The sequence below is a fragment of the Tasmannia lanceolata genome, unplaced genomic scaffold (genome assembly GCF_043159265.1).
Source record: "Tasmannia lanceolata isolate RefF3 unplaced genomic scaffold, GAP_Taslan_0.1 ptg000003l, whole genome shotgun sequence".
NCBI classification, from domain to species: domain Eukaryota; kingdom Viridiplantae; phylum Streptophyta; class Magnoliopsida; order Canellales; family Winteraceae; genus Tasmannia; species Tasmannia lanceolata.
The window spans coordinates 53,368,147-53,393,429 of record NW_027518680.1 but is presented as its reverse complement, the minus strand read 5'-3'; the positions used below and the strand labels follow the sequence as shown (position 1 = coordinate 53,393,429).

Sequence of the window (25,283 nt, the reverse complement as noted above, 5' to 3'; positions counted from 1 at the left end):
CAGATAAGAAAGCATGATTTCTAGTCAGGAGTTGTATATAATTAGCAAGGAGATTCCATGAGTAGCAACCTTTCTTTCATTCTATCTAGTTGTTATAAGTGAGCATGTGATGGACAGATTTGTTAATCCTTTATTTACTTGTTATCATAGGTTGCGAAAGAGAGATCGATACTCATTGATGGTGGTTTTAAAGTTTAATATTAATGGATTGAATGGATTTTTAGTTAATGAATTTTTGAGCATGGTTCTGTGTATTGCTAGCCTTGCATGCTTCTAGAGTTCCCTCTTTACAGGTATGTGGTGCTGTTACATTCCAAGCCACGATTGTTGGTCGTGGTTGAGGCATGACATTTTATATGTAAATTTTTTAGGTTGGCATGGGGTTGGAGGCCTTCCAATACCCACTCATCATTAGTTATTCCATCATGTGAATTTTTGTCTCGAGCCCATACCAAAATTCAACTCATTAAGGTATTTTTTTATCTTTCAAATTGGCTTCTTTTGCCTCCTTTATGTTGTATACATTGTTGAGAGTCGAGACCTGAAATATGAATTAATCCTTTAAGGCTCCTGATGTTCTTCAACTCTCCTATCCGATATTCACTCTCTCTTCGTACATTGAATTATCCTTTAAAGTGGGAGGAAGTCGTATTGCTTCAAAACCTCCAAATAACTATATAATTGCATTTGTTACTATCAATACATTAAAATCGTCCAACAGACAAGCCCATGCTTTCAGCCTGAAATCCATCTTTACGCTCTGATCGTTAATTATAGACGAATCGTTCGAGTATTGTCTTCCCAATTCCCCTATGCCAACTATTAGAATGACACAGAATTCTTCTGATGCCGACAATTGTATTATTTTCTCTTTATCAACTTGTCTTCCAACAACATTAGATTCATTTATTAAAGAACTAGTTTGGAGATATATACCTCACTTCCTCTCTTTTGTCCCTATCTCTAATTTCCAGATGGAAGTTACGTTCCTTTGCTATCACATATAACCTCCCTCTAATCCCGCTGTTCTTATGTGCAATGTCACTTCTATATAAAACAAGGTTCTTAGAATTGAAACAAGAGAACACGATTTTTCTTGGTAATTGAAACAAGCACTGGTTACCTTTTCTGTTTTTCCTTTCATGGCTCTTTCTGTCGAATGATTTAGCTAAATAGCTTTTCTCCCTTTTACTTTTTTACTCAATTTTAGCCTTCACTTAAAAAAAGGTGGGGTTTGAATGTTTGATAAGTAAGTTCCTACAAAAATTTTATATTGTAATGACATCCTCTTAAATTGAGAAATTATAACTAAGCCTCTTCTTTCTTATTTTTTGGGCATCCTTGACAAACGTCAATCTGGCTTCTTCTCGAAGTTCCAATATTTCTTTCTATTATAACAACTTTTAACGCGATTATTAAAACTCAAGAGGCAAGCAGTATGAGCTTTTATAGCTCTAGGTGGTCTTCATAAGCAGTGGATTGAAAGAAATCATAGTTTGGGTAGATTGAGGAGATGTAGGTGGCCTTTGTAAATGTTGGTAGCTTTCATAAATAGCACAGGTGGTGGCCACTTGTTATGTGGTTTTCATACATGGTGGATTCAAAGAAATTATCAAGAGGTGTAGGTGGACTTTAGAGTGGGTCGTTGGCTTTCAATCTCTCTGCACACTTTCCAAATGAAGGATGGTTTGTGGGCCCGCTGATGAGTCTTAGTAGGTTCCACAGGCCACCAATGGTAAACTTATAATTTATAGGTCCCTGTCACACCCCGGGCGTGACAACAAAAACCAAGGACTTGGCAGCAACCACATGCCCATAGGGCTCGGTCGCTTAAACACGCAAGGTCTTAATTGCCTTTCAAACTTTCATAAGAGAACAGTACGTTCTAAATCATATCAATAATAGTATAATAAACTCAATCCTCCAAAACAAGGTCACAATCCTCAGTAAAATAAATCCGTAGTTCCTCAAAAAAAAGAAAAAGAAAAAAAGAAATATGAACCTCCAAACATAATGAGATTATAATCCTTAAAGGAAATGACAAAATAAACTCCCAAATAGCAAATCCATAGTAATACCAAATTAAAATTTTTTTTGTCTTGTCTCTAAACAAATTCTAACATTAAGTTTTACGGCCTTCAAGAATCTCCTCAATATTCCCACGAGCATTGGAGTGAATTAACCAAGCTAATCATCTGTAACAAAATAAATATAGATAGAGTTAGATAGCCCAGTAAGTAACCGCTAACCTTTTCTAGACGGACCAAGCATGTGAGTTAAAACATTTCATAATAGAGATTACCAAAATATAAAGTCAAAACACATTTTTAACTCTAAATACTTTACGACTATGGCCATACTTATCACTGTGAAACAGCACAGTACAAAAACCACATATCACCCCTGTGGCAGGGTGAAAACAAATAGCATATATCATTCCTGTCATAGGGTTAGAATAAAAACTACATATAAACCTTGTAGAAGGGTCAGAAGTAATTCCATGTCGATCAAAGAATATGATCATGCTACTAATGTTTAGCCCTCAGGGAGGGGCAGGTCATAATCAGGCTGAGAGTCCAAAACTTATGTGGAGTTTAACATATCCAAAGTTTAATAAAATATATCCAGAGTACAAAAGTTAACAAGAGTTAAAGTTTGTAATATGTTCAAATTCTAGAGTCAATTCTTTGAGCAAGAGAAAAAAAATACTTTTGAGCAATTCATGTCAAGAAGTTACTTTATATACTTGATCTGAGTTTGTAATAAACAATCGGTATGATAAAAAATGAAGCAATTAATCTAAAACAGATTTCTCTTGTCAAATAAAATTCAATGTTGGGATCACTTTTCATAAGTTACATAAATATAACATACTTTAGTAAAAGAAAACTTGTTGCACGTAATTGGAAAAGGTAGAAGATCACTTGCCTTTCACGCACAATCGAAAATACCAAAGTAATCACTTATGATTTCTTTTTAAGCTTCTTCCTCCAATCTTATAATATATAAAAATACAAAATTACAGAGTTCAATTGTACACCCAAACCTGTCTCTGATATATCCACCCTAAAATGTAATTCTTTTCTCTCTACTCTTTTCCCATTGAAGAATCAACTCACCAATTGAAATACTATGGATATGCTTATTTTTAGGTGTTCTTAGTTTTAAAGATTGATACCAGTCCACGTTGCAACATACCTTTGGCTACATGTAAATCTAACTCTAGTGAGACAAAGCACAAGACTTACATGCAACAAGAATTACCCATAAATATAAATGTTAAATGCATCAAGAAGCTTTACTAACAAGAATTACCCATATTTGGATCAAATTCCGACATAATCAAAGAGCCTTTGGACAAATGAAGGTTCACAAACAGTAAAATGGAACAAAATAAAAAGGGAAATGATATATTCAAACCCGCCCCCCCAAACCCTCCTAACTAGATGGGACTGTCCCAAGTTAAAAAGGGCGAATATATCATTTCGCAATAAAAAAAAGCTAATTTCTATGTAAATCGCCAATAGCAAAAACTAATCAATGAGAGAACTCAAACTTATCAACCAAGAAGTAAATAATTTTCAATAGAGATGAAAATTTCGAACAAACCCAATTCATGCATTGATGTTTTGAGTCCATAATTGATTTCCAACGAAATGATTATGTACTGAAAATTGATTGGTAAAACCTATAGCAAGCGGCGCCTTAGACTTAGTGTGATAAACCAATCCTAACCACATAATCAGTGGCACACAACTAGATTCTTGAAGAAAAACAAAAGGAAATGTGCACATCTATATGAACATAAACCGAATGGTTTATTTGCGGTGGTGAGCTTGATGGCATTAGCATTTAATAGTGGGACTGAAATTTTTTTTTCTAATTACAGTTGTTGATGAGGGTGCACAACCAATTAAGACAATAGAACCAGTAGCACCTCAAGAAAGAAATAAACAGAAGACTGGAATCACTGGACACTTATATGATGAGGTCTTCTTACAACCACAACAGTTGAAAACTAAAATAAAAATGGGTAGAGAGAAAAGGAGGAAGACTACTCAACAACCTTCATTTCCAATTGAGAAATAGAGAGAAAGAGAGTTAAATTCACGGGTGCTTGAATTGCTTTTTGCTTTTCTCCAATAAGAAATGCAAGGAACAACAGCATCTTCACCCATGAGATTTCATCACAGGATCGTGAATATTTGTTATTTTAGGAAAATCACAGGTTACTGATATTAGCATTACCGTGTTTTAATAATTGCACGAACTGAGCTTATCTTTTATCTTTTGATTGACTTTTGGGAACTTTTTGAGAACTGTCATAACCTTTGACAAATATTTAAATACTAAAAGACAAGATGAGTAGGTTCAATTATCAAAACATGCATCAGTAGCCAAAACATATTAGTTCTAAAACAATGAGCATTTATAATCTGACACAATATTGGTTACAATGCTTCTTATTTTTCTGAAACCTTCTTCAAAACAAAATTTATTTTTAATGATTCCTGAGTTAAATTGACAATCTTTGGAATATCACCAAAAAACATGATGAATAATACTAGCAAGTAAACATGCTCAAATTTTGATTAACAAAAATGAAAAATACACATTCAATTTTATTATTTTACCTGACATGGTTGTGGATGGTGAGGCTTGAGAAACTGAGTTTATTCAAACGATTCTTTCCTCAATCTCACATGCATTCAAGAATCTTCTTCCACTATTGAATTCCACAGCCTGGTGCTGATTCTAATCCTGAAATCAAAACCACATCGTTTTTATCAGATGCCTCCATCTATGCTTCTGCGTATTTCATGTGGAAGGATCTTTCTTGGCACAATTCTTTTAATTTTTCTTAAAATTAGGAAATTTCAATAATAAGAATGTAATGGTGGAGAAAATTTAAATAGAATGCGAGATCGCACCTCTGCCTGGACGGTGAACACCTCTGCCTGGACTGTGAACACCTCTGCCTGGACGATGATCATCGATGTTAATGTGGGGGATGCGTTGTATCTTGGGCCAATCTTGGCCGCCTTCTTCTCTACACCGTTCCTCCAGTTTACGACAATATGAAATCTCCAAATGTTCAAGTGTAGTGGGGAGGCTATAGTCATTATTGTCATCATCAGGAAACAAGGAATGGAGCTTAGGACAGGAGTGAATTTTCATTTCTTTGAGGGAGGTGAGATTTTCCAGTCGAGTTGGCATGAAATTGAGATTAGAACAATCAGAGATTTTTAGAGTTTTGAGTGTGGTGGGAAGCCCACCATCTCCATTTGCCAGGGACACTAGGTTTTTACAGCCATTGATCATCAAATGTTGGAGGCGGGGTAGATCTTGCAACCAGTCCTCCTTGGACCAGCACTCCAAAGTACTACAGGAATCTATGGTTAAACTCTGAAGAGCGGTTAGGGGTTTCAGCAACCCATGTGGTAATAATCTTAGGCTTTTAAAGCCATTGATAGTTAATATGGAAAGAGAGGTGAGGCAAGGCACTGATGAGCTCAATATCTTCTCATCACACCACCACAGTTCTAAATGACGAAGAGATGAGAGCATCGGAAGGGTACTCAATTCTTGACAATCACATATATCCAACTTTGTGAGGGCGGGAAGAACGTTGGCTTTGGGAATTGCCTGCAAGCTGGGGCATTCTTCTAAGTGAAGTTCACGAAGACATGGGAGATGGCCATTAGGTGGTAAGAGGTGTTTGCAATTTAAACAACCACCAAAGGAAATGATTGTTAAATTGATGAGATGCCCTATCCAGCTTGGAAAGCTGACCCCACCATAGGAATCTATGTGTAATTTTTTGAGGTTTGCATGGGGTTGGAGGCCTTCCATGACAATCTCGTCAGTAACGATTCCATGTTTTGAATAAGCATATCTATCCCATTCCAATACTAATTGATTAAGGTATATTTTACCTTTCAAATTGGCTTCTTTTGCCTCCTCTATGTTTTGTACATTCCTGAGACCCCGAATGCCCATTCGTCCTTTGATGTTCCTCATGTTCTTCAACTCTCCTATCTGACATCCACTCTCTTTGGACACGATGAATGTCGGCAATGTTTGGAGAGAAGTTAATTTTCCAATTCCTGGCAAACAAATCGAATGTGCCAAGTCCAAAGAGCTCTGATCTACCTCAATATGTCGTAGATTAACTAGATTCGTGATACCTTTGGGTAACGTAGAAATCCCTTGATGATTCTTGCAAGTTGCCAGACGTAGTGTTTGCAGATTACAGAGATTAGTTACTGATTCAGGTAGCCTATCTATCTTCGTGTGAGAGATGTCAAGGTAACGTAGATGCTTCAAATTGCCAATCGAATCTGGCAGCTCTTTTATTTGAGTGACACCCAAATTTAATACCCGCAAGCATGTCAACTCCATGAGTGCATCAATGATGATCGGTGGGCGATTAGGAGGTTGAACGTTCACTTGAAATGAGCGTAAGCTCTTAAATTTGCTCCTAAATTTGTACAATACTTCTGAAGATATTGGATTCTCTTTGTCAAGAATCCACGATAAATGGCGTGCAGTTTTAGGGATGGTTCGTGACATATCATGTTCCATTCTAAGACATTCATCACCTGAGATAGATTCTGCTAGATCATGCATGAGGTCATGCATCACATATATTGAAGTCTTCTCATTGTGATAGTCTTTACCAGAATATTGAAAGAAAGACCTAAGCAATAAATCATCAAATATCCCCCCACCTATGTCTTCTAGAAGTGTGCTTCCTTTGGGTTGAATGAAGCCCACAGCCATCCATTGTTGGACCAACGTGTCCTTCTTAAACTCATGATCTTTAGGAAAAGCGGCACAATAGGCAAAACACTGCTTTTGATTCACTGGTAAGTGATGATAGCTCAATCTCAAAGACGGTAAAATTTTATTTTTCTCATCCTTCCATATTTCGCTTGTCAAGATGCTTGCCCACTCACTCACATTCCTTTTAGAAGACAACATGCCCCCCAATGTCTTTACTGCCAAAGGCAGGCCTTTGCATTTCTTCACGATTTGCCTACCAATTTCCTCCAATTCCAGATGGGAATTTGAAATTCCTGCACGCCCAGTAAACAATTCCCAACAATCATCATTTGGTAAACCCTCCAAATGGTGGTAAGGAATTGTGCCCATCGTTCTTGCAACCCTTTTATCTCGTGTAGTTATGATAATTTTACTTCCTTTTGCTCCAACTCCAAAGGGAGCACGCAGACTCTCCCAATTATGAATTTGATTTTCATTTTCATTTTCATCCCACACATCATCTAGAACAATTAAAAATCTTTGATCCTTCAGTACCTCCTGGAGACGCCGTTGGACTGCATCCAATGTTGAGTGATGACATCTGGTTCCAGTTGCATTTTCAATGATATCATTTGTTATTCGTCGTACATCAAATTTGTCAGACACACAAGCCCATGCTCTCCACATAAAACGATTCTTAACCCTGTCATCGTTATAGACTAACTGAGCAAGAGTAGTCTTCCCAAGCCCACCCATGCCAACTATTGGAATAACAGACAATTCATCATCATCTGATGCCAACAATTGTATAATTTTCTCCTTGTCAACTTGTCTACCAATAACATCAGATTCGTTTATCAAAGAGCTAGTTTCTCGAGGACGCTCCTCGATTTGGGGACGCCTCCCTCCATCTCTAATTTCAAAATGTAGCTCATGTCTTTCCTTTGCTATCACATCTAACCTCTCTCTAATCTCGCTTATCTTACTTGCTATATCATGTCGATATAAAACAGGGTTGTTAGAAGTGAAACAAGAGAAGACGAATTTTCGCACCTGATTTTTCTTCCTTGTTTGAACTCCGTACTTGAATGTAGATAGTAGAGCCTCCGTGGCAACCTCGTCCAATATGTCATCAGCATCGTAAGCGACATCCCTGAGTTTAACAAGCCATTTCCCAACGGCCTTAGAGTGAAATTGCTTTTCCTCGGCATCTTCAAGCACGTCTTGAATTACTGTTACTGTGTTCTCCAACTTTTCAAGCTCCTTCTCAACACCCCATAGTAATTTGATCTCTTGAATTGCTGGATCCTTCAAAATGCCAGACAGTGCAGAAAGAAGAGGGGATACAAATAATTGTGCCATTGGTGTCCTACCTTGTGCTCTAGGAAAGAAAGAAGGCAAACCCAACAACGAACTAGATATCTGTGTATAGTGCAGATAGAGATTCACTACTTGCTGTTGCAAGAAACAATGAAGTGAGCAAAAATTAAATGAATGAGGCAAATTAAAAGTCAACTGCTGTGGGTGTCATCACATGCAAATCCCTTCTTGTGTATGGGATACCGATTATTTTACATGTATATATCCTTTTTGTAGAATCCAAAAATTAAAGGCCGTTGTTGACCTCCACTGGGGGGGTGGTGTTCAGTTGAGGCCAACCCTAACCCAAACGGACATAGCATTCCATCAACCCTAGTTCGACCCAACTCGAGCCTCGGGTTGAGGATGGTCAACCTTAACCCAACCCGCCATCAAATTGGGTCAGGTTGAGTCGGGTTGGCTTAGGGTTCATCAAGAGCTAGATATAAAAATACAAGAAACAAAATTAATCCTCTGAAATCTTGATAAGATTAGAGAATGAAGGTCGGGATCATGTCTCAACCCTAACCTAATACAAAATTAAATCAGGCAAACCCTAACCCAACTCAACTTGAGAAAATGCCAACCCAACCCGAGCCAAAATCGGGTTCAACCTCATCTATTTGTATGATCTAAGGCATTCATTTTTTTTTTATCATTGCAGTAGACTATATCCCAAAAATCTTCACAGTTGATCTTAACCCTCCATTATATTTAGTGTAAAATGGACGGCTCAGGTAGTTCAACAAATCATGTGGAAAGTAAGCATAGATTTTCCCGATCCGTATTTTAGGATTGAGATTCCATTCAACTTTCATCGAAGCCAGCGCTGAGAGTCGAATAATCTCGGCCCTTAATCTAGATGTCTCATTTATTTGATGAGACGATGTTTGCTCGGGATGGGATAGCGATCATGTGGATGTAAAGTCTTTACTCCACGCATGCTTTCTCGGAATGGGACAACTATCATGTGGGTCACATAAAATATCAACGCTCTCGGTTTTGCACGTATATAATATACCAAAAATTCAACAGTATTGTCCATCGAGTCAATACAAAAACTTTTGTAATATAAAATTCATTTCATGCGTAGGGATTTGGTGGCCACCTTCCCAAAATGTCAATAGTTGTGGGTGTCATCATGGTTTTAAATTTCGGATTTCGGTCGGGACAGACACCGAAACTTTCCGAAACCGAAACATCCGAAATGTACCAAATATCGGTCGAAATTTCCGAAACTTTGGAAGAATAATTGATAAAATAATATTTTTTAATCAATTACCAAATTTCAACCAAAATCGGTAATTTCGGCCGAAATTACCGCTTAGAAAAATGACATTTCGAGAGCTTTTACCAAATTTCAGCCAAAATTTCGTGATTTCAGCTAAAATTTCGGATTTGGTGAGGACCGAAAGTTCGCTCGAAACCAAAATTTAAAACCTTGGGTGTCTTTACATCCAAAAGCCCATCCCCAAAATTTTGCAAAGGTGGCTATCAAATCCCTTGTGTATTCTCATGAAAATACATGCGGAAAAATATAGTAAGGCCCACCTATTTGAATGATCTAACGCATTCATTTGTTAATCCTTCCAGTAGATTATACTATCCCAAATTTTTTTTTGTAGGACAATATTAACCTTTAAATATAATGAACGGATTAGATAGTTCAAAAACTGACAGTGCAAATAAGGATCAGGCTCCTGATGATGCCGAAATCGACTTACCACTATCTAGCAGTGATAGAGGTGTTCCTGTAAGCAACTTGTACTCACAGAAAGTTGTTAGCGGTACCAGAATTATGATATTTCAATATTTAAGCTAGAAATCGGAATCACAGGTAAATTGAAGGGAAGGAGATGGGATTTAGGAGCATTACCAACGAAGAAGAGTGGGAGATGATAGTGACTGAACCTGCTATTCCCAAGCTGGCTACGCACCCCTTTTTTGAGGATCAAGTCTAACGTAGTTCCATTATGAATATGGGGATCCCTTTTATAGATAATAGAGTCCATGATGATTAGAATCTTACTGTTTTAGGAGTCTTTCCTAATTGGTCGACTTCCCCGGGAGATAAGTTTATATCTATTTTCAATAGATATCTTGTTTCCCTGTACAAGTAAGTTACTAAGAATGGGTCTCCTTTTCTTAGAAAGCCACCGCCTTAGGGCCTGTTACTCTTTGAGGGGCAGTTTCCCAAATATGATTGTTGCTAATTATAAGGAGAGGATAAAATTGTATTATCCTTCCTATATGTCGGTTCCTAATCATTCAGAGGTGCCACGTGTCTTTCATCCACAGTTAATGCCGTTTTTACCCCCAACATATTGCCCCCCACTTCCTTGAGCCATGTTTGGGTCGAGGAAGTAGTTTGGAGATTACCTTTGCTCTGTAAGGAGTTTGTTCGGTACCGATAGTGATACGATCAAGCGGCTAAAACTGATCTTCAGCACTCGGCTAGGTGAAACCGAGTCTGATTCATTCAATTCTCTTGTTCATCGCTATTCATTATGGGGAATCGTCAAATCACCCTTGATAATCGAAATGACGGTGTCTATCATAATGACGTGATGGGAAATGGTCTCTTCATAATGGACACCGTTTCTTTGGGCAAGTGAAATCGTGTCACGTGACAAGGAGACTGGAAGAAACCCAAAAGGCGCTATGGCACTTGATAGCCTTTTCACCCTGTTTGGAATTCTATTTATAGGGGTTTTCCTTTCTCTTTTCAACCACCAAATCTTTTGATAAGGACTTGCTTTCTTCCCCATTTTTCTCTCTTCTATTTTTTACTTCAACTATTTTCCTCAAGAACTTCATGGCAGAAAATCCAGATTTGGATCTTTCCGTTCCCGGGCTCTTCGAGGCCCAGGTCGTTGACATCGATGCCATGCCGGAGGCGGGGATTGTCCCTCTGTCACCATTGGAGCCAGTTGCAAAAAGAAACAGGAGAGCCTCCACCGGAAAGGGGGTGGCAAAGCAAGAAGAGATGAGAGGGGAGACCGCTGCACCTTCTTCTCCTACATTGCCGGCGGCCAGAAAGAGGCCGGAAAAAGTTGCACCTCTCTCTCCAACCCAGTCAGATGCCTAGTGCAAGATGTCTGATTTAAAGGGAATGAGGCTATTTGCTCGCAACTATCGACGTTCGGCAAGGCGGGCCAAGGACCACAGCATAGCATTCGCCGGTCGGTTCGTGGAACTGGCGCAGGAGGTGTGCGACTTGGAGATGAAGGTGGCTCTGTAGGAGGATGAGAACGCGGTGCTGTACGCCCGCGTCGTGGAACTATCGTGGAACGCCGGTCCCTCGGGAGCTCCCTCCGCGGTAGAGCCTACCGAGTGATATAGCTCGGTGCCCTAGATTCTGGTCTCGTTGTCGAGGAGGCGAAAACATTGTTCTTTGTAACTTTTGCAGAATCCGGAAGAAACCCAAAAGGCGCTATGGCACTTGATAGCCTTTTCACCCTGTTTGGAATTCTATTTATAGGCGCTATGGCGCTATGACACATGTTTCCTTTTAGAATGGTAACCTTGGTTTTTCCCGCCCAAGGGTTTTTACCCCATATATAAAGCGTTTTATCTTCCTTATTTTTCACTCAAAGCCTTTTTTACTATTTGCTTTTCATTCGAAGAGGGTGCCAGAGAATAGCAAACTTCTCCTCGTCTTGAAAAGTTTACCTCGCGTCTAAAATCAGTAAGTCTTTCTTCCTTTTTCATTTTTCTTTCATTTCTGTTCTCAGAAATGTCTGGAGCCACAGACTCGCAGAACCTTTCAGTCAGTGTAGGTCACATGGAAAACTCTGAATCTCCTCATAGGGTAGATTCAAACGAAGAGGTTAGGGATCAGGCTAGCGTTAGCGAGCCACCGGCTCTGGCAAAGTCTAGCAAGAAAAGGAAATCTAGTAAAAAAGAGAAGGTTCCAAAAGTATCGAAAAGGACAAGGACTGACTCGGGGGCTACCACTAGTGTTTATAGACCCCGTCAAATCCCTGCTGGCCTGGTGATGAAGAAGTGGATAGGAGAACAACATGTTTCTCTGGTCAGAGAGTCAGCCGACTTTTTTGAGGCCATGAGGGATGTCGGGGGACCCCATAGGCTGAGGTAGTCGCGACTCAGGTTTGTACTCTGATAGGGAAGGACGTAGATGACATTCGTAATGAGTAGGTTATTCCCGATGACTATTCCATTTTCGGATACCCAGTTCCACCGAGTGAGCCTGTGAAAGCTCGGTTTCGGGCGAAACGGCTTTCTATCTAGAAGCGTTCAGGGGGGTTTACGATTCCCCTTAATAGAAGTGATCCCTCAGTTATTTGGGTTCTACGGGATCGCTCCCTCCCAGATCTTCCCAAATAGTTGGAGAAACCTACTGGCCTACTTGGCCAAAAGCAAGATTTTGAATGCCGATGTATCAGTCGATATCTTCCGTCGGTGCTTTGAACTGGTGGATGATGGGGAATGGTTGACCATCACACATCGTCGAAACATTATGATCGGAACTAAGACCCCTTCTTCGATTAAAGGTTGGAAAAATGAGTTCCTATTCATTCGGCCACCTACCCATGCTGGATGGGATTTCCCCTTCGATTGGAGGAAACCCTCAGCCGACAACTTAAGTGTTTTGCCGAAGCTAGGAGACATGAGGAATAAGATATTTGAGTCTATCTCATCAGGCTTTAAAATTGACACCCGGGAGTTCAAAGACCAAGAAAAGCTCATTGAATATGGATTGTACCGCAAGGTTATTCGTCTCAGAGTCTCCATCAAAGGAGTTGGATCCTCAAAGAGCGGTAATCCTCGCTTCCGTACATATTCATTCAGTTACACCCCTGTTGAAGAGTCTAATAATTACTATACTCCTTCTTGCAAGAATGTCTTCTCAACAGGCCGAGGCTTCCAAAAAGGATGAAGCTAAAAAAGAGATTGGAGTTAGAAAAAATAGGGCTCCTAAAAGGCCCGAGGTTTCTTCGCTACCGACTCCCGTTATATCGGTAGCAGCATTAGAGAGGGCTCGAAGAGCCAAATATGGAGGAAACCCACCCGGTACCTGTAAACACCCCATTTTGACCGGACCTTTTTCCTCAAAGTTGGATAAATTCATGAAATCGAATAAAATCCCAATCCCGAAATTCCCAAAGAAGTGGGCCCCAAATGCAGAGAAAACCCGAAATGGTACTAACACTTCAAAAAGAACCCCTACAAAATTACATGAAAATGAGCAAAAATGGAGAAAGCGACTAGTTGAATGTGTGTGGCTATCAAAATTAAGGTTAAGTAATAATATCATTTGTAAATGAAAGGAGTGGTAATTTAGACAAGGGAGGTGTGCCAATATCAATCCCTTGTGGTAAGAGAGAAATGATATAATCGCCCATTCTCCTTACCTGGACCCCTCTTGGGAGTGTACAAGAATAGTCAAAAATGCTTTGAAGGGCTGCCCAGGGCAAGGAGTAGGGGTGCAAATTTCTCATTTCTCTTTACATGAGGGGGGTTGAATTAGAAAATGAATGGGTTGTCCAGGAGAAAAGAGGTCGAATATGGCATTTCCTTGCCAATCAATTCCTACCCGAGCCCCGCCCCCCCCATAAGATAAAAGGGCAGTCATGAGTATATGTAAAGGGGACTGACTAGAGAAGAAATGGGGGGGGGGGTGTCGAATGTCTCATTTCCTCTTTAAAAGAGAAAACAAGTTAGGGTTTACAGGGGAGCCCAATTTTTTGAAAAAGGGAGAAGGGCAGCCTCAAGAGAGAAAAAGAGAGGAGCCTCATTTTTGTAGAAAAAAAAACAGAGAGAGAGAGAGAGAGAGAGAGAGAGAGAGAGAGAGAGATTGCAGAGAGAGGGAGAGTGCTTCTCCTCCGGCAAGGGTGCCGGAGCTCCGGTCGCACCGCACCACCATCTCTCCATCCCAATCCCCAACTCCTCTTCTTCTCTTTCTTCTGCTACTCTTCCTCCACTGGCCCTAGCTCTATCTCTTTAACCCCCCCATCTCATTTTTACCTCCTCATCTCCCACCTCCACTCCTCAAAACCCCCAATCCGACCACCAACCGCTACCATCTTCTATCTCTTCACCCTCACCACCAAAACCCTCTTCTTAAGAACCCATTCCAAACCATTAAAACCCAAGATTCCCTGCAAATCCCCCATTTTCCGGCCATCTTCTCCGATCCTCCTACCGGAATCCGGCAACCCACATCCCTCTACCACCAACATCTCCACCACCCCATTCCCATTTCCCTGCAAAATCCGAAACCCCAAAACCTATTTCATTTTCCCTCAAACCCATATCTATAAACCCTACCCTATTGAAACCTCAACTTCATCTTCCCATCTCTATCATTTCATTGCCATCTCTCCCACCTCCATTTACCGGCCAAATCTTTTGGAAAACCTATCGGAATCCTGCCAACCCCATCTTCAATTTTCTCCACCATTTCTTCACGGCCATTTTCTTCTTCTTTATCTCCACCATTCTCAGCCATTTCTTGTTTCCACTTCTTCAAAACTCCCATATAAACCCACTTCAAAACCTATTTCTGCTAAAATCCCATTTCCACCACCATCAACCATTTTCGCCACCTTCACGGCCATTTTCTCCGGGCATCTCACCCAAATCCGGCCGACTACCATCTCAGCCTCAATCTCCATCTTCTTCTAGCCATTTCTTCACCTTTCATTTCTCCCCTCATCACTACCAAAACCCACCTTCTCCTTCATTTTTCCTCTTTCTCCTCTGCAAAAATCCAAATCCCCAAAACCCAATTTCATCTCCAACACCCTTTGAAGCCCATCTATCTTAGAACCTAAATTAGCTAACCCTAGCTGGTGTCGGTGGGATTTCACCTAAATCTGGGCCACCTTGCTGCAGACTTATCCCTTCTAGGATCTAATTGGAACAACTGAGACGTGAATCTTGGTTGTTTCCTTGGTGGTGGTGTTTTTCTTGACACCAAGTACTGCTTTCTAATCGTCTCTTTCCCGGCAATTTGTGCAAATCAGGTAATATCTCTAATTTCACTTATATTATTAAGAATTACATGGTTGCTTATCTTGTTTTCTGCTGTGGTGGCATTGCTTCTGGCTTTGGATGTTAATTTGACCCTTGAACGCAAGATGGCAATCTTATTTTCTGTGATGAACGGATGGTGGAGGGATGTATGCTTAACTGATGTAGGAAATCAGGTTATTACTCTACTCCATGTCATGGGTATGAGTACTATCTGATTTCACAGGAGACCCCATGTCGAGGGTTTGTTTGTGTGTATCACTTGATTTTTGTTTCTTTACCCTATGTTGTGGGTATTACTGGATGGATTTGTTTTCACTTATTTCTGGAGCATCTGTAGATTCCTGGAGTTTGACATTTTCATATATTTCCTGAACCTTTCTTTGGTTGAGTTAACCATTGGTTTCTATATTTTGATTTGAAAATAGCATGTGTTAAGTAGATGATGTTTCCGGCATGACTGGTTTTGTTATCTGATCCCTTTTGGATTGGTTCTAATACCTGATCATTATGAGGATGTTCCCCCAATCCCTTGAATGACATTTGCAGGCTCAAGATCTTGGCAGCAAAGCAAATCCTAGTATTTGTTAAGACATGCAAATATTGAATTCATAATCATGGTTTGAAGTTCTGCATTTTAAACCACAAATAGTCTCCAACCATTGGAATTGTGGCATCACTTATCCCATGACATCAGTCTGTAGGAATTATTTCTCATGCATAGTCCATATGTTTGTTTTGGGGCTAAATTTTTCAACTGTGTGGACTTGGAGGTTTGACATGTTGGGTATGGTCAAGGCTTCGGTATGTGTCTGATGATGGCTGAATTTCATAATTGCAAGAAGTCAGGACTTCAATATGTGTATGAGTGTCAATATATGTGATTGAGAATAAATATGTGTGTGGTCCATAGCTTGTTTCAGCCTAGTACATTTGTATTTCAGTTTCTGCCCTGTGCCTTTTACAGATTCGATCCAATTCAGCCCTTGTTTTTTACACAATGCAGCCCTTAGTTTGGTCCCAGTTTTTCTGTACTTAATAGCTATACTTTACATTGGGATAATATATATATATATATATATATATGAGGAAACTGTTGGTGAGCTTAAGCTCACCAAACTTATGGTGAGCTAGCTTGCCCAATCACATGGGGGCCCACTTTGTTAGGATGATCCAAACCATTCATTTGAAAGTCCCTTACATAGATGGGGGGTGTACCAAAAATCAGCTCCATAGGATCATCCTAACCCCTCCATTTGTGGAGAACAAAAATGGACAGACACAAATCTGCCCCATTTTTGTCCTTCACAAATGGAGGGGTTAGGATGATCCTATGGAGCTGATTTTTGGTACACCCCCTATCTATGATAAGGCCTTGCAAATGAATGGTTTGGATCACTCCCCAAAATGTGGGACCCATGTGATTGGGCAAGCTAGCTCACCATAAGTTTGGTGAGCTTAAGCTCACCAACAGTTTCCTCTATATATATATATATATATATATATATATAGACGTTGTCTTGCATGTTCCTACACTATATGGTTCTGATTGACATTTGTTTGGAAGCATATATAGATGTTGTTCTACAGGTTCCTGCACTTTACAATTATGACTCGTATTTGTTCAGATATATGGGGGTTGCTGCCCTATCAGTTTTCACATTCCCAGGTTATGTTTTGGGATTGGTCATAAGCATATAGCCACTACTTTACAGGTTTTCACATTTCATAACCATGTATATGGTTGTTGCCCACAGGTTTATACACTCATATTGTGATTACACTCAGCCACTGTCCCATTGGTTTATGCACTAGTTCAGTCATTCACTGGTTCAATTTTACTATTTTTGTATTGGATAATATGCTGATCTTTTATAGTTTTGGCATTGGGGGTTCACTCTAGTTATTCATACATTGTAAAGGTACAATGACATGCTCAAATGTTTACTCCTTATCTGTTTGGTTTGAATACATAATATTTGGTGCGCTGGTGAGGCATATGGTGATTTCATAGTGTTTACAGAACTTATTTCTTTGTTGGGCGATGAAGGCGTTAGCCCAAGCCCATTCTTAGAGGATTTGCTCAGTCCAAGTAGCAGTTCCCTCTTTTATTTAGTGGGTCAGTCCAGCCTTTTATATACCATTAGACATAGTAGACTTACTTAGTCTTTTGAAGACCCTTAAACCTTAGGTTTCCTTCCTCTTTGTAGAGACAAGCTATGTCTCAACAGAAAGGTCAATCCTTTAGGAGACTATCTTGGTCTCATTACAGAAGTCCGCTCCTAGGAGACAGGCTTTGTCTCTAGAAATTCCCCCTCTTGGGAGGCTTGTATAGCCTCGTTTGCGGGGCGCCCTTATAGGTATAAGACTAACATAGTCTTTTTAGTCGCCCTGACCTTGCCTATCATTGCTAGGGTGATGATAGGGATACTTTGAGCCCTCCTTTGTATATAGGAGACTTGCCCAGTCTCATCAGAACCTTTGTTTACGTCATTTGTGTATAGGAGACAAGCCTTGTCTCATGTAGAGAGTTTTCCCTTTAGGAGGCTTACCTAGCTTCATGTTAGAGTGGCCTCCTCTTTTTAGAGCGAGTCTTTGACTTGGTAGTGTTATTAGAGAGTCTCTGACTCATTTGTGCTTCCTCCCTAGTGTTATTAGTTAGGAGTTTTTTATATTAGAGACTAACTCAGTCTTATTAGAGCTTTGCTCGTTTGAGATCTTAGATTAGTTTTCTCTGTTCTTGGGACACTTCTTTACTTGTTGTGGATCGTCTCGTTGAGGCGGTAGTTGCTTGTTCGGGGTTTCCCCTTTGGATTTAGGGCTTTGCCCTAGTTTGTGGTTGTGCTTGTGTGTTCCCTTTAAGATTGAAAGCATTTAAAGGTCCAGAGCATTGGAAAAGCTTTAAAATCCAAAAAACATTAGAAATTTGAAACTCAAAAACATTTGAAAACTTTAAAAATATCAAAAATATTTGAAAAGCATTAAAAAACCTTAAATCAGCTAAAGTGTTGAGTTTTATAGCGTATTAGGAGAGTTCGTTTCGAACTATGTTGGCTTGATCCTCTCTCACGAGGTACGTAGTGCAGCTTGGGATCTTTATCCCAAGTCCAGCCAAACTTTGTAAATAGACTTTTTAAATCTTTCAAAAAAAATCGTTCAAACGACTTTAAAACCTTGTTTTCAAAAGGATCTTCCTCTAGAGTTAGGAGTTTGTCTACATAGAGAGTTTTAGAGTTAGGAGTTTGTCTTTTGTTGTGTGCTTGTTGTGTGTTTGTGTTAGAGTTAGGAGTTTGTCCTGGCTAGGAGCGCCTCCGTCCGGTCAGTTGGCGATTCACATCGCTGACTGATGACTAGGTCTTGGATACGTTAGTGATCCCATTATTTTCCTTAGGACGCACAGCCTAGTTATACATAGGTTGTAGGAACCATCTGCATTAGCTTAGGGCTAACCTGCATTTAATTAGGCCATATAGGGTGTCCTAAAATCCACAATCCACTAGAATTTAAATAATCGCACAAGAAGCTTTAAAAACTAGTCCGGTCTTTTAGGTCGAGTCTAGGATAGAGGTCCAGGTGTCTTAGGCATCATAGCTTAGAATAGGTGCGAAGAACTACGTTGCCTTGATTCTTGCGGAGGCGGGGATACGTAGGCTTCTTTGGATGAACATCAGACCATCCAAGAGCTCGGGCAAAATCGTTAGAGTCTTAGGGTCTGTTATTAGCACCTGAGGGTTTATGTTTGCATATTGATGATGATTTTCGCATAGGATCATAATAGCGTGTGTTCATTTTCTTGCTTACTTACGTGCTTAGCTATAGCATTTACCTACTTATGTGTTTTACCTACTTCCTTAGTTGCAGCTCTTACCTGCTTGGCTGTTAGTTCTCACATGCTTAGCTGTAATTCTCTATCTTCATTAGGTTACTGATTATTATCCTTTACTATCATGTACTGATGTTTGCTCATTGCGCAGGTTTACCTTCTTAACTATAGCGCTTTACTGCTTTTACTGCAATTGCTATCTGTCATTTACTGCTTTCTAGATGAGATGTGTTAGGATTTTATATTAGGTGCTATATATTCGCCCCTTTGTAGATAGGCGCTATGTGCACGCCATAGGTTTTTATTACTGCAATTGCTATCTGTCATTTATTGCTTTCTAGATGAGATGTGTGAGGATTTTATATTAGGCGTTATGTATTCGCCCATTGTAGATAGGCGCTATGTGCACGCCATAGGTTTTTATTATTACAATTGTTATCTGTCATTTACTGCTTTCTAGATGAGATGTGTTAGGATTTTATATTAGGCGCTATATATTCGCCCCATTGTAGATAGGCGCTATGTGCACGCCATAAGTTTTTATTACTGCAATTGCTATCTGTCATTTATTTCTTTCTAGATGAGATGTGTTAGGATTTTATATTAGGCGCTATGTATTCGCCCCATTGTAGATAGGCGCTATGTGCACGCCATAGGTTTTTATTACTGCAATTGCTATCTGTCATTTACTGCTTTCTAGATGAGATGTGTTAGGATTTTATATTAGGCGCTATATATTCGCCCCTTTGTAGATAGGCGCTATGTGCACGCCATAGGTTTTTATTACTGCAATTGCTATCTGTCATTTATTGCTTTCTAGATGAGATGTGTGAGGATTTTATATTAGGCGTTATGTATTCGCCCCATTGTAGATAGGCGCTATGTGCACGCCATAGGTTTTTATTATTACAATTGTTATCTGTCATTTACTGCTTTCTAGATGAGATGTGTTAGGATTTTATATTAGGCGCTATATATTCGCCCCATTGTAGATAGGCGCTATGTGCACGCCATAGGTTTTAATTATTGCAATTGCTATCTGTCATTTACTGCTTTCTAGATGAGATGTGTTAGGATTTTATATTAGGCGCTATGTATTCGCCCCATTGTAGATAGGCGCTATGTATTCGCCCCATTGTAGATAGGCGCTATGTGCATGCCATAGGTTTTTATTACTGTAATTGCTATCTGTCATTTACTGCTTTCTAGATGAGATATGTTAGGATTTTATATTAGGCGCTATGTATTCGCCCCATTGTAGATAGGCGCCATGTGCACGCCATAGGTTTTTATTATTGCAATTGCTATCTGCCATTTACTGCTTTCTAGATGAGATGTGTTAGGATTTTATATTAGGCGCTATGTATTCGTCCCATTGTAGATAGGCGCTATGTGCATGCCATATGTTTTTATTATTGCAATTGCTATCTGTCATTTACTGGTTTCTAAATGAGATGTATTAGGATTTTATATTAGGCGCTATGTATTCGTCCCATTGTAATTAGGCGCTATGTGCACGTCGTAGGTTTTTATTTCATTATTCTGTTATTTGCCTGGCATTTTGTTTATTCCTTATTTCATTTACTATTCATGATTAACTGTTAATTTTAGATTTCCTTTCCTGCACAGACTTATACCTGTAGTTGTAGCATGCATGTGTTCGTCCACCAGAACTTAGACACCTATTAGGCATGTCACTAGTAACCTAGCTATTCTTATGTGACATTTATTTTGGTTCTTTTGTGTGTGCTTATTTTCATCTCTGAGACATGCATGATTAGATAGACGTTTTCTCGGAGATGCGTGTTCCTATTTCACATGATTTTCGTCTAAAACTCTTCAAGGTTAATAATAAATGGCATAAGAGACCAAGTGTTCGCACTCGGCCGAATTGGGGGTGCTCTTCGGACCTTCTCCATTCGTCATCAGGCACGGACCTTCTGTATCTTTGGTTATCTGTTGCAAGCAGAGCATTTATTTTTTGTTCCATGGCGTATCCATAGATGGCGACTCTGAGTTATTTTAGGTGCGTCTTGGTTTCGAGCCTTGGCTCCGGATCAAGAGATATCTCTTTCTTTTTATATCGCCACTCGTGCTATGTTATGAGGGTGGCACCGTTTCGAGAGTTCCTGGGTGGAGCTATCCTTCACATTGTGGAGATCTTAGAGGATTGCAGGAGGGATCTCGCGTCCCTCGCCACGGGTCCTCTCAGATCGGGGTCCACAATACCGCCCCACCTCGGACCTCTCTTTTTAGGAAGTCGAAGGAACCGTCCGGAGGAGAGAGATCGGAACCGGCGAAAAAGCTGAAGGAGGATACTTCCGGGACACCAACCGATGGAGGTGCTGGCGATCTTTCCCCGTCCGTTACTGTTGATGGGAGTAGACAACGCAAGTTCTTTTTCACCGGGTTGAGATAACAGAAGAGGAGGCCAAAGTACAGGGCAGGCCGTTCGTGCCTTCTTGAAAAGATGGAGACAAAGATTCTGCTATTCATAACCAACGGGTCGGGGTGGAAATGTGCCTGAATAGCGTGCTTCTGAGGGATAAGGAAGAGTTACGGAAGCTAAGTGCCGGGGCTTTAAGCCGTTCCTTCCTCTTTCATTCTTTTTTTTTATCCCGCTCGGGCTTATACCCCGCTATCTTTTGTTAGATGAACGATCTCAGTGCCATGGCTTCCAACCGCATTATGGACACTTTAGCGGACAATCTAAAGCTTAGGGACGTGGTTAGCGGTCTAGAAGGGAAAAACCGTACTATGGAAACCCAAGTGTCCGAACAAAGGGAGAAAGAGAAGGCCCATGAGAAGACTATTGCTGCACTTCGGAAGGATTTAGGGGACACCCAAAAGAAGCTTAAAGACTCAGAGGAGGCTCTCAATGAATTAGACCAGGAGCAATTGGTCGTTGCAGCAGAGGCGGTAACCAAATTTAAGGAAAGTGTGGATTTCGGCTTCGAAGTGGCATTCCACGCCCTCGAATTTGAGGTGAGAGGGTTCGAAGAATGTAAGAGGGAAGTCTTGCAAATTATGCCTGATTTACCGATGGAGCGCTTCACCGCCCCAAAGACCGATACCGTCTTCACTGATTCTCTGCTCGTGACTGAGTTAGATCCGCCTCCTACTAACGTTTAAAGTTCTCTTTTTGGATGCGCTTGAAGCGCAAAAACTTATTTTATTGGTTTGTAATATTTGCCTCATGGTGGAGCATATACTTTCTGGTGTTATGCTTTTGTTAGCACTTCTTGGTATTTACAAGTACTTTTTATTTATGTTTATATAAATACGATGCACGAGTTCTATTCCTCGCCCCTATAGGGGGGAATGAGGATCGCGCTTTTGATTTCGTGAACCTCCTGCTTTTCCTCTGTGAGGGGCAGGGTTTTCCCTTATTACTCTGGTAATTTCCTCTCTCATTCTTATTTAAAAATAAAAAAGGGGAATCAAGGTAAAGAAGTGGCCGGACATTTAGTCCGTGCTTTTCTTACGAGAAGTGGGCCGGACCTTTCGTCCTATTCCCATTTTATTTAGGGATAGGCTCTATTGTTCCTTTATAAAGGTAATAATTTTCGGGTATTCCCTTTTGTGCTTTGTACGTCGGTCGTCTTTCTTCGATTGATCAATTCGAAGTAGACTGACCCGCCCTCCTTTATAAGGAGGGAACTCATATCCAGTGATATTTTTAGTGATATCCGGGATGATCAACCTCAGTCGCACTTTACATACAATCTGGTTGCTTCTAGGCATCGAGCCCTCCTGTCTAATGGGTCAGACGAGTGCCTCACTCTACTCGACAGGTTTAAATACTCTGTCAGTGTTCATTAACCTTAAGAGGTTAATTGATGTAATGGCATCGAGTCCTCTTGTCTAATGGGCCAGACAACTGCCTTACCCTACTCGATCGACTTATTTGCTCGGTCGGTGGGCATTAACCTTAAAAGGTTAATTGATGTAGTTTATATTTTTGAAACATAGGTATGTAAGGGCTTTGTCTCTACCCATTTTTAAAGGTTTGACAAGCATTTTACCTTGTTTACTCAGTTTGCCTACACAATTAGTGGGGGCTGAAATTATTTATTTAATATTTTGCAAGCATGTATAGAAACATATAGAAACATAATATGAACACTTTTGAAACAAATTTAAACTTTATTTCATTAAGCTAAATTCCTTATCACATCCTTTCAGAAGAACTGTTTCTACTTATTCCTGCGTTTGAAAAAAGAAAAACACAGTAACAAAAACTAATCAAAGAAAAACTAACTAGACTTACTGATAGAATTTCCTTAGGTTATGCATATGCCATGTCCTGGGGATCGGTGCGCCATCTAGATTTTCCAATTGGTAGGCTCCTGGCCGTAAGATCCTTATAACTCTGTAGTGCCCTTTCCCGTGAGGGGGCGAGTTTTCCGGCATTCCTTGGGTCTGAAACCTCCGCCCTTCGAAGTACCAGATCTCCTTCCTTAAGAGTTCTTTCTTTCATCCGATGGTTATAGTACCGAGCGACCCTTTGCTGGTATACGGCGACTCTGATTCGAGCTTTCTCCCTGGTTTCTTCAACGAGGTCCAAGCTGCTTCGCATGAGTTCGTCGATCGTATGTTCATTATAGCACTCGACCCTTGGAGAAGGGATGGCTATCTCAATTGGAATTGCTTCGACACGGAATGCTAGGTTGAATGGGGATTCATCTGTTGTGGTGCGTGGAGTAGTTCGGTAGGCCCATAGGACATTGGGTAACTCTGACGCCCAAGTATTTTTGGCGTCTTCAACTCTCTTTTTAAAACTTTGAAGCAGAATTCAGTTGGTTACCTCGACTTATTTATTTGCTTGTGGATGTCCGACCGAAGTAAATCTTTGTTCGATCATAAGTCTTTCGCAAAAATTCCTGAATTGTTCACTAGCTAATTGGGGCCCATTGCCGGTAACTAATAGTCTTGGTATCTCATATCTGCATATAATGTCGTGGTAGAAAAAGGTTTATGTCGCCCTAGAGGTGGCCTTTTTTACTGCTTTGGCCTCTCCCATTTGGTGAAATAGTCTATCGTGACATATAGCATCGTATGTTCGCCGACTGATGGTGGAAAGGGACCTAATAGATCCATTCCCCACATCACAAAGGAAATTGGCCTGGAGATAGGGGAGTATTGGGTGGCTGGTTGGCAAGGTACCGATGAAAACTTTTGGCACTGTTGGCACTTCTTGACATAGTTCTGGGCATCTTCCAGTATGGTCGGCCAAAAGAATCCTCGGCGAAGGATCTTATGAGCCAGCACCTCGCCCCCCGAGTGATCTCCACATATGCTTTCATGTACCTCAGCCATTGGGTCGGAGACACTTTAATAGTGGCCAAGAAAATGATCGTTTATAGAGCACTTCACCTTTCAGGATGTAAATGGTGGATTTGGCAGTAATTCTCCTTGCTTCCTTGCGGTCTTTTGGCAAGGTACCGTTTTTTAGATACTGTATTATGGGATCCATCCAGCTGGGTTCATGATCAATATGAGTAACTTCTCTCTCTATGCTAGGACGGGAGAGAACCTCAGTATACATGTTCCCCCAACTAGTGGTTTCCGAGGAGGCCATTTTGGATAGGGCATCGGCTCTTGCATTAAGGGTTCTAGAAATCTGCACAATCTCAAATTCTTTGAAAAGGATAATTTTCCCTCTCACCTTTTTCAGGTATTTAATCATCCTTCAATCTTTTGCATCATAGAATCCACTAATATGTCCAACAATGAGTTGTGAATCACTATGGGATTTTAGTCGGTCGGCTTCCAATTTAAGGGCTAATGCCAATTCGGCCAGGAGTGCCTCATACTCAGCCTCGTTGTTGGAAGCATCAAAGTTGATTTTCAGAGCATATTCCACTACAAATTTATCAGGTCTGGCCAAGACTAATCCTGCTCCTCTTTCGCCTGCATTGGCTGATCCATCGACAAACAACATCCATGGATATTGTTTTTCTTGTTTATCTTTTATCTCCTCCTACCCCTCCAAGTCTTTGGTCGGAGCCGTGCATTCTACCACAAAGTCGGCAAGTACTTGTGACTTAATTGCGGGGCGAGGTCGAACTTGTATGTCAAATTCGCCAAGTTCTACCGCCCAATTGATTAATTGTCCTGAAGTGTCGGGTTTTTGAAGGATTTTGCGCAATGGTTGGTCGGTAAGAACAACTACGGTGTGGGCTTGAAAGTATGGTCGTAATTTTCTGGCGGCAATGACTACCGCAAATGCAAACTTTTCGATGTTCTAACACCTTGTTTCGGCGTCGTGTAGTACTCGGATAACATAATATATGGGGTGCTCCATCCTTTGCTCTTGCCTGACAAGTACGGCGCTAAT

General features: G+C 40.5%; 1 protein-coding gene across 2 annotated transcripts; it reads right to left on the bottom strand.

The window, feature by feature from the left end:
• Positions 1-1,963: 1,963 nt before the first annotated feature.
• LOC143863224 (putative disease resistance protein RGA4) lies at positions 1,964-8,318 on the bottom strand. Of its 2 annotated transcripts, XM_077373893.1 has the most exons (3): positions 4,932-6,644; positions 4,635-4,761; positions 1,964-2,195 (listed from the first exon to the last, which is right to left on the bottom strand). In XM_077373893.1, the coding sequence occupies exons 1-2, from the start codon at positions 6,640-6,642 to the stop codon at positions 4,727-4,729; spliced, it is 1,746 nt and encodes a 581-aa protein (XP_077230008.1). In that variant the 5' UTR covers positions 6,643-6,644; the 3' UTR covers positions 1,964-2,195; positions 4,635-4,726. The 2 variants fall into 2 exon arrangements, with proteins under 2 accessions (XP_077230008.1, XP_077230017.1); XM_077373902.1 differs by lacking the exons at positions 4,635-4,761; positions 4,932-6,644 and adding an exon at positions 7,819-8,318.
• Between the last annotated feature and the right edge of the window lie 16,965 nt (positions 8,319-25,283).

Coding starts and splice junctions, on each gene's coding strand:
- LOC143863224 (XM_077373893.1), bottom strand. CDS start 6,642: ATGCATGACCTCATGCATGATCTAGCAGAATCTATCTCAGGTGATGAA. Junction 4,762..4,931: donor TGTTCACCGTCCAGGCAGAG/GTGCGATCTCGC, acceptor TTTTGATTTCAG/GATTAGAATCAGCACCAGGC.